Source organism: Emydura macquarii, unplaced genomic scaffold (assembly GCF_026122565.2).
Source record: "Emydura macquarii macquarii isolate MOO-44397 ecotype Brisbane River unplaced genomic scaffold, CSIRO-AGI_Emac_v2 contig_3295, whole genome shotgun sequence".
Classification (NCBI taxonomy): Eukaryota; Metazoa; Chordata; order Testudines; family Chelidae; genus Emydura; species Emydura macquarii.
The window spans coordinates 4608187-4618019 of NW_027133432.1; the positions used below are offsets into that span (position 1 = coordinate 4608187).

At 46.3% G+C, this 9833-nt stretch overlaps 1 protein-coding gene across 1 annotated transcript; it reads right to left on the reverse strand.

Annotated features, from left to right (window-relative positions):
• Nucleotides 1–368: 368 nt before the first annotated feature.
• HTR1B (5-hydroxytryptamine receptor 1B) lies at nucleotides 369–5760 on the reverse strand. Its single transcript, XM_067532621.1, has 2 exons — nucleotides 4114–5760; nucleotides 369–2192 (listed from the first exon to the last, which is right to left on the reverse strand). The coding sequence occupies exon 1, from the start codon at nucleotides 5327–5329 to the stop codon at nucleotides 4175–4177; it is 1155 nt and encodes a 384-aa protein (XP_067388722.1). The 5' UTR covers nucleotides 5330–5760; the 3' UTR covers nucleotides 369–2192; nucleotides 4114–4174.
• Nucleotides 5761–9833: the final 4073 nt, after the last annotated feature.

Here is a 9833-nt window from a genome sequence, read left to right on the forward strand (position 1 = left end):
TAAAACTTAACTTCCCCACAGGGATGTTGTAAGGACTAATTTATTTATGGATTTGATCCTTCTTTCTTTGGACACTCAAAACTATCAATTTCCGTGGAAGTTTGGGGTGAACAAGATCTGTTTGAAAACAGCTTTGAAAGTGAAAGGTACAATATATAGCATAGGTTAAGTATTATTAAATGCTTCCTTCTTTGCTTTCATCATCACAAAAATGTCTACAAAATCAGGTATATAGGGGCATTTTAAAAGGAACTGCAGCACTTCTATCAATTAAGCCAGTGTTTGAAAAGAACTTTCTTATATTTTGTAAAAGCAATGCTGTATTTTTAATAAATAAAAAGAACACTTCCTAAAAGCTTGCAGTGGTAATTCGCTGTGCAGTTTTTAAGAAAGCCTTCTAGATTTTATCAGTTTCCTAAAAATGTATATTGACCATTAGTTTTGCTTGCAAATTGTGGGCTATATTTTGTATTCAATGCATATGCGCACACGCATATACCCTCCTTCTGCAGTTAATGGGAGCTTTGGATGCGTGAGGAACGAAGGCTCAGGTATTTGCTGTTGATTTAAATAGGTAAATCTATATTGTTTAAATGATTCTTCTGACAATTATATGTGGACAATAGCTGACTAAATCCCATAGATTTCTCTTGCCCTGTCTGATGGGCCTACAAACAAGGTCTAATCTAGAATACGTCTTTTTTTAAAGCTAATCATTAATTACTACATCACTTGGATGATTAAGTAGATTTTGTTTATTCTTAATGTAATAAGCTTTGCTTTTATTAAGCTTGTAATTTATATTATTGAAATTTCACTGAGACTGTACAAAAAATAGCTACAGAACTTATACCTAAAGACACTGGAAGGCTCAAGATTGAAGCATTCTATTAAAAATCTGACTGCTGGTTGCAACTTGCTATTTTAGCCCTCATTAATCACTCTCTTGAGTAACTCATCAAATAATCTTTACCTATAAGGACAGTATCGAGAAATCCAAGTGAACCAGTAAATATTCTTATTAGTAACACAATTGCTACTAAATACTCTGGAGAACACAGTGACGCTTTTTATTGTTTGCATTTCATTTTCCATTACACATAGGAGGAACACTCAATGCACTTGTATCACAGCAGGTGGCCACAGTCTGAAACTCTATTTTTGACTGCTGGACTTACGTAAAGTTGTCTTAAGGTCTTTGCTGTATAAATAAAAAAATGAAATAAGATAATGAAAGGAGAGTTAATTCACCGATGTCTGACATCAGTTCATCCAGGATTATGGGTGTTTATTTTGCAGGTGCTGTGACTCTTTTGACAGAGCAAACTGCTTTATCTCCCTACAGAGTAGAATACTAGATATTAAGTATTTTAGATGGTCTAAATTCTCCAGTATTTGATGCAGTAAGGGCGTGCAACTTACACAAAAATGTAAAACTTTAGTTATAACATCAAACAGTACTCCTAGTCCCAGCTGGTTAAAGATAAACCACATTGAACTTTTTGTTTTCCTTCATATTTGAGTAGAAGTGTTTAACTTATGAAGGAAACCATAATGCGAGAGATAGCAATTGATAAGGGATAAACAGTTCAACTGCATACTGCCTGAGGACACAGCCATATGTGTGATGCAGTTGAATATGTCTAGGACTCTTATTACTACAGTATTTGTATTTGCTATTGTTTTGAAATACAAATATAACTTTTTGCACGCTACTACTTCTCACATATATTCCGCCCAAGGAGTCATTTACACAGATTACTGTGATATTCCTGTTTTAAAATGCCCAGTTTTCCTCCAGTTCCTTTTTAAGTAATTGTAACAACTCTTTCCACTGAAAGAAAGAAACTACAGGGGCACATAAGTACAACTAATACAGACACAAACAAATATTATGCACACCCCTACAACTTGCAAGAGAAAAGTTAAAGGCAAGCCTGCAAAAGAAATAGAAGTTTTACTCTCAATTTTTTCCCAACCCTGATGAGTTCTAAATCTTGATTTGAAGTTGCCCTCTTTTTGTAACTGATATGTATGACTTTTGGAACAGCATCTTTGCAAGAGTCATTATATTGAAATGCAGGGCAGAACAGTTTGGTGGCAGTATGTATTGATGTTTTTGCAGCATCATGAATCTGACAACTGGGTTTTGGGGGGTTCAAGCAGTGTGTCTTTACAATAGCAACTTGATTCTGCAGACAAAAAGGAAAAAATTCATAGAATTATTAATGTGTCACAATAAAGGCAGTAAGTATTGTGCATAAAATGGCACTGAAGCATATATATTATATCATATCATGCTAAATCCACAGTTAGGTACAGATGTTCAACATGTGAAGTAAATAGACTTCTTTAGGGCTGGATTGTGTATAGCATGTTTATATTAAAATCATCTTACTTCAAATGATCCTGATCCTGCAATCCTCACTCAGGCAAACCTGCCTTTGAAGCCAGAGGGAATTGTGGGTGTACAAAGACAGCATGGGACTCAGAGTGTGCTGAAGTTAAGGTCACTCCTAAAATAGGGCCAGATCCAAAACTAGTTGAAATAGATGGAAAAGTTCAGGGGGCTTTGGACCAGGCTTTTAAATGCACAGTGAAATCTTCTGATCTTTCTGTCTAGAGAAATAACTACTTATCACTCTCCTGAGAGGAATAAATGAGAGGGCTGTGATGGCACTTACACAGTGCAATATGGAATAGTGATCTGGAGGCAACATTTATTCCTCCCAATGAATACCACATCAACTTTGGCACTTCCTATCCCCAAAGCTCTAAAGTTCTTTGAGCAAAAAATAGAAGTGCTGAAACTGGCTACCTTTGCCATTTCTATTTGTTCTAAGGCAGGTGGCCCATGTATTTCAGTTAAATCTTGCCAATTTGTTAAGTGTTCCAAAGAATGATCAAGAAACCCAATCTACATCAGGGTTTCTACTATATTGCTTTACAAATATTCCTGAAAAATGGAGCAGGTCTCTGAAGATACAAAATGGTACATGAGAAGGGAATTCGAAGTGGAAGGAATAGTATTGCAAATGAGTGCAAGGGGGAAATGCTTTGCATTTTAAAAGTCCTGCACGGAAAAGATACACCAAGACTCGCTTAATACGACTGACTGTCCTTTTAATCAGATTAGCTTCTATTTGATTAGTCTACTGTTCTGAATTAACTTCTGCTTTTTTTCCCCCAGACAGATTGGCAGAATTATGTTAGAGAGCAAAGGCGTCTTAAAAAAAATAGGGTTGTTTGTTTAACACTAATTGGTCTAAACGATTGTATTAATATGTGGAAGAACAGCAGATTGGTGTGAGTCAGTCCTTATGGGCCTCCGTTGGCTGGTAGTTTAAATATGTAAAATGTCAGAAACGTGTATCGGTAATAAAATGAAAGCAGCTTGCAGGCTTTGGCACGAGCGCACGTACAATTTAGCTTGATTTGTTAGACGTGATTTGACAATAGCTAAACAGAAATAATTCACACAGCTGCGGGAAAACGAACACAAAGGGGCTGCTATTCTCAGACTCAGTATCCCCTCCCTTCCCTCCCCCAATTTCCAGTATAAGCAAGTCAGAGGTGGTTAGATTCAACCCATCATTGCCAATTCTTCCAGGTGTCTGCTCTGTCCGAGTACAACCTAAGGTTTGGAGCCTTATACAGTCCACCCGGCTCATTCGGTCACGTTTTAAATTACAGAAACACAGAGCAAGAGCGCAGCGAGGTATTGCCAAAGGACTTGCTTTCAGCAGAGACAGCTGATATGCAAAGTTCTCCTAGAGCATACTGGGCGATACACTTCTAGTTCAAGTACTGCCAAGCTGTAGATCTGTCCAAAGGAGGTGTCCAAAAGCTCTCCAACTCCTAATACAGTGCTCTACGGGCTCTAGAGGGCATAATCCAGGATACACACCAGTGATTTCTTTTTAGGGCATTGCTATTTAGCGGGATTAGAAGCAGTAGCGTCATTACCAGGGCTATGGGAGAAACTGTTTTACAGATTCCCCCTCTCTGGAGGGAAGCTAAGCCCAGTTTGCGTGTTTCTCCTCATTGAACTGCACTTTCCCATGAGAGCAGCCTTTTAGATAAATGATAACATTGTAAGAATAGTCAACCTACCTGTAGAATCAGACACAAAAGTGTATTCAAGCAGCCCTGGAGAATACAATGCATTCAACATTCAGCTTGTGCATCTAAACCGTATCAATTTATGAAAAGCTTGTTTGAAGTCTTCATTGGACATTGTATAGATTATGGGGTTGATTAAGGAGTTGAGATATCCTAGCCAGGTGAAAAAGTCAAAGATGGCCATGTGGAACCAGCAAGCGTCCTTGCAAATAGGCAACACCAAGGTGATGATGAAGAAGGGCAACCAACAGACGATGAAGGCTCCTAAAATAATCCCTAAAGTCTTGGTAGCTTTCCGCTCTCTAGCGGCCGTGAGCTTCTTTTTCTCCAGAAGGGCATCCGAGACCTTCACCTTGACCTGATTCATATACACAGGTGATCCCGTTTCACTGGAAGCCTCTGGGGCCTTGGAATTTAGGGAGGTGACAGATGAAGATGAGCCGGGGGAATCTGTTATCAAGTGAACCTTGGTTAATCTTTTGCCTGCTTTCGCCGGTGTCTGTTTCAAAATCCTAGATCTGGCTTCCACGTAGATCCTGCCATAAAGGGCTATCAGCAGCAAGGTGGGGAAGTAGAAAGCTCCCACGGTGGAGTAAACGGTGTACAGTATGTGGTCTGTGTTCACCACACAGTCAGAAACTTCTTCCGCTTTCGCTTGACGCCAAAACAAAGGCGGCATGGAGATGGAGATGGAGAAGACCCAGACCAAAGCGATCATGCCAGCTGCCCTCTTGGGAGTCCTTTTGGTAGAATATTCAACGGCGTCGGTGATCGCCCAGTACCTGTCCAGGGCGATGACACACAAATGAAGAATGGATGCTGTGCAACAAGTGATATCCGAAGACAGCCAGATATCGCAGACGATCTGGCCCAAAGTCCATTTCCCGGTGACTGTGTACATGGTGCTGACGGGCATGACAAGGATGGACACGAGCAGGTCTGTGACCGCCAGGGAGGCGATGAGATAGTTGGCCGGAGTGTGCAGTTTTCTGGTCTGGTAGACCGTGGCAATCACAAATGCATTAGACAGCATGGTGGCGAGGGTGATCAGAGCCAAGATAATGGTCAAGACTATCTTCCAGGAGAGCGGCGTGGCCTCTTGATAGATCCCTTCTTCCGCGCTGCAGTTTCGGTCGTGGATCGAGTCATTGGTCTGAAGCAGGTTCAGGTTGTCAGGTGCTGGCTGGCAGGCGGTCGATTGCTCCATCACTTTCTCAGCCGAAGCTCCAGCAGGCGACTGAGGGGGCGTTGAGTTAGCCACCCAGGGCGGCAGATGGCGGGGCCGCTCCCCCCACCGGGAACCCGATCGCCTTAGGAGAGGGCTGCATCTCCTCCAGCTCGGGCCTGGGGAGAGGCGCCACTCCCCATCGCAAACGGACCAGCCGGCCAGTCCAATGGGGACTCTTCTGGCTCGCCCTGCGCCCTGGCAGCTCCTTGCCCCGTGGCGCCAGCGTGTCACACAAACACCAGCCGCTGCATTTAGTGCAGGGGGCGGCAGCCAGCCGACGATCTCCCGCCCCTTCTAAGGCTCAGACCGTCTCTGCCTGCCCGGCGGGAGCGGGGTGAAGCTTCCGATACTTGGGCGGAGGTTTCCCCGCCTGGGCTAGGGACCCGGCAGCCCTGCTCGCTCTGCCCCGCCAGCCGCTGCCTTCACACGCCGCCCACTTCGGCAAGTTGCCGGCAGGGTGGGCGGGGGACCGGGGCCAAAGGCACCGCGCCGGCCGGGGCGGCTGCCATGCGCTCGGGGGGCAGGGGCCGCGCTCCGGCCCCAGCAAGCGGCGCGGCGGCTGGCAGTGGCAGGCGCTCCGCCTCCGCCCCTTATATACAGCCCGGCTCCGATCCGCTGCTCGTGCGGTGCCGAGTGCGGGCTCCCGGAGGCTCCCCACCCGCCCCCGCCCGCGGAGGATCCCTCCGGGTCCTAACGCCCCCTTTCAGCCCCCTCCTGCAACCCCACCCCGGCAGTGCCTTGCGCCTCTCCCAGCCGGAGCCGAGGCATCTCTCCCGCTCCTGACCCCAGCTGCCCGCCCGGAGGCGCTGAGCGCAGGGAGGGAGCGGGCCAAGGAGACTGGGTCGGGCCAAGCCTGGTGCTAAGCCTGGTCCTGGTGCCTACAAAGCAGGGGGACGCTGGACCGAGACCCCGCGCTGCAGCCTCAGGGATAGGGCGGGGAGGGCTTGTGCTGGGGCGATCCTCTCCTTCTCCTATCTTGGTAACGTTTGCTTTCTCTGGCCCGCCCCCTGCTTCTAACGCGGACTGTGCGTGCTGGCGAGGGGTGATGGAGCGGCCCCTCCGGATGGTCCCTTCCTTGTAGCGGGTCCTTACGGAAGTCGTGTTCGCTTTTGCTGGGAACTTTTCCCCAGACCGCTTAACACAGGCTGCCAAGCCCCGCTCGCCCCCTACCCCAGAGCATCCCCCGCGGGTGACCCCTCCCAGACACGCCGTGTGCGCGCCCCCCTTCCACGCCTGGCCAGGGAAGTTCTGCATTCAGAGAAAGTCGGGATCCGACCGGGAAAGGCAAACAAAAGTGCCCAAGCGGACGGGGTGGGAGGTTGGGCTGCAGGGTGGCAGTACGTGGTTTTATTAGCGCGATGGCCCTAGCCCTGTGGTTTGCCCGTCCTTCGACTTCCAGCAAGAAACTACGGAGTTGTTCTAGTGCTACCAGGTGCCTCTCGGAGCCGGGATTCCCACCGAGAAACCGCAGGACTGGGGAGCCCCCTGATGGGAACCCGGTGCTTGTGTGGACTGACGCTGTGTAATTCCCGGCTTATGGGGAGGATTTCAAGTCCTAAATAGCAAATACCCGTTCGTTAAAGCACCATCGCATTGTCCTTTAGGAAGCCAGCCCTCCCGCTTTCAGACCGTATTTAGCAGAAAGGATGCTCTAATCAACACACGCACGCACACACACGCACTCACACACACACACACACACACCTGCCTAAGCCTGTTGTTCAAGCTGGACGCACAATGTGCAGGCTTTCTAACTTCTGTTCTTTCTCACGCTGTTGAGAAGTGATCCTTCGAGCTGCCTCAGTCGTTTCCCACATGCAGGCAAAGGAAAGTTTGGCATGGAAAAGAGAAGGACGATTTTTTGCTGGTTGGGTGACAGCTCCAACCCTGGTGCTCCGGCCGGCATAAGTCTCTCAGTGATGCGTCGAAAACGGATTGGGGAAGGGAGAGGAAAGGGAAGGCTCTCCCTGAAATGTTTCTATGTACTTGTGTGTACACACACACACACACACTCGATGTGTACATGTTGTGTATGTCTAACACTTCAGAGCACTAACCCTCTCATTCAATCTTCCTCACCGGAGAACCTCAGCGGGCCCCGCGTTGACGTCTGACAATTGAAACTGTCAGTCAGTAGCTGGCAAGCTACGCTCTTCTTCCCCGGGAGTGCTGAGTCCTCAAAGTCACCGCCACCTCCGGGGAGCCTTTTGTTCGAGGGAGCAGGTGGGTGATCCTGGTGCAGGCAGCACTCTGCAGCTGCACGTTCGTTCTCGGAGCCCAGCAGTGGCAGGGCATAGCCCCGTGTTCTGTGGGCCCGGTAAAATGGGATTAAAGGGGGTTAAACCCTTCTTCTTGCTGATGACCCTTCTCCTTTTGTACTGGGTGTTTTTAGGTGTGCTTACTGTGAAATGCTTTTATAGAACAATCCTGGAAAGCGATCAGGGGCTGGGCATTTGGAAAGGAAGCTGGAAGGTAGACATAGCCAGGAATCCTGGGGCATGGCTTTGGCACAGAAGTACAGAGCCGTTTTCTCGTGTGAATACACCCCCCGTTTTGTGAAGGAGGCCACCTGACCCGCAGCACTGGCCAGCGACGCAGCTGTAAGGAAGAGAAATCGAAATGCCTTGTGAGAGGAGCAAAACAGAGATGGGACAATCTGTCCAATTAAGGGGCGTGTTAGGATGGCAGGCGAGAAGCAGGGAGGTGCAAACATGAAGGAAGTGAAGACGGGTAGGGAAAGCCTGTAAGAAAGCTCCCCAAACCGAAGCTCCAAGAGAAAGTTGCTCGCAGCTGCCGTGACTTTGCAGGCTGTGGGGGGTTCTGAAAGTGCGGCTGTCCGAGGGGAACTGTCCAGGGAAGAGACCTTCTGAAACAGCCTAGCATGCATCGGGAATGTCAGCACGACAACAGCAATGATGCTGAACAGCAAGATACCCACGGGCTCAACCCCCTCTCTTAAACCCCAAAGACTGGGTGTCATGACTTTCCGAAGTGTTGAATACCCACACATCTCACTGAGATCAGTATTTATGAAAGTCAAGCCATTCAGGCCCAGTTCTGCCCTCACTGAAATCTTCTAGTTAGAAACTCTGCAGGACTAGAGCTTCAATCAAATCTTGGCAGAGCCGAGGGTTGGAGTTAATTAGAGTTTTGATAGTCAAGGTTTGGCTGTACTTTCGTTGGCTTCCGGTGGCAGTATATATCTTTCCTATTCACTCCCATGAACCAGCTTCTAATGTTTGCCACTTTTTCAGCACCGAGCAATAGATACATCCATGATAATTTAAATACTGAAGAAAAGTATGCACTCGATTAAGGGACCAAAAGTTGTTTTCATGAAAGCATTTTATTTTGTATATACACACAATGCTGTACTTAATTGCGCTTCACTGCACACTGAAAATGTGTTCCTTGACAATTTAGCAGTCAGCGATTAGTCATGTCCACATGTTACATAGTGGGTACATTCAATCGCTGCTTAATTGCTTTTCCACGACTGTAAATGAAGGTAGAATATTGATCCTCAGTTTTTACATCAGTGAAGATAGGTCTCCTGCCTTCTGGGGTAGGGACTGTTGTATGTACATGTTTCAACAGTGCCTAGCACAACGAGGTCTATTCCTTGATTGTTACTGAAATACAAATAATAATATAGAACCTTTCATAGTCTTCTGACGTTTTTCAGTGGGAAGAAATTTTACAATGTGAGTTCTTGGTACTGCAACATAATTTGCCCTTCTCCTATTTAACATTTTCTATTGATTTTGGTTAAACTCCTGAAGGCAACTTCCCTCTGAATTCCCACCCCCAAATTCTTCTGAGAAGGGCTAGACATCTGTTACCGAATTGATTTTAATTTCAAAAACTGTTTCCGTTTTGCAACAGCATTTCTTTCTTCCGTGGAAGAGCTTTTCTCTTACAGTGACAGTTCCTTCAATAGTAGTTTTATAACTTTATGACCTCCAGGCTAACCTTCAACCAGGACTAATATCAAATGGATGGAGGATTAGTTGTGGCCTCCCTGTTTGATGCAATTGTTTACCCTCATTATAAAAAGTTCTTGTTCCGCTCAGGGTGCTCTTTGCTGTTGTCCTTCTCCCTTAATTCTCAGGATTGTACATCGATATTCATCAGTCATTGGTCCCGTTTGTTTTGGCAGAAAATGTCTTTCCTTCTCCTCCCTTTTTTTTAAAGTTATGTTATACAACACTGAATCTTCTGATCAAGAATATATTCACTCAGGGCCAAAGTCATCCCTGGTGTTACCTCAATGACTTCACTATAGTTGGGCCCCCATATTTGTCCCCATTTATCTCAGCAAATATTCCCAATATTTCTACCTGGGAATACTGCTTGAACTGGTAATATATTACCAACTGGTAATAAGGTAAAAGACAACTTCCTAATTGGGCTTACGATGGCCGGTTATGTATTGATAATCTCTATAGAGGGGTCAGTGTCCTACCCAGGCTGTGGAGTTGCT

Bases quoted from the DNA above. Each gene is read 5' to 3' on its own strand.
- HTR1B (XM_067532621.1), bottom strand. From the start codon at position 5,329: ATGGAGCAATCGACCGCCTGCCAGCCAGCACCTGACAACCTGAACCTG.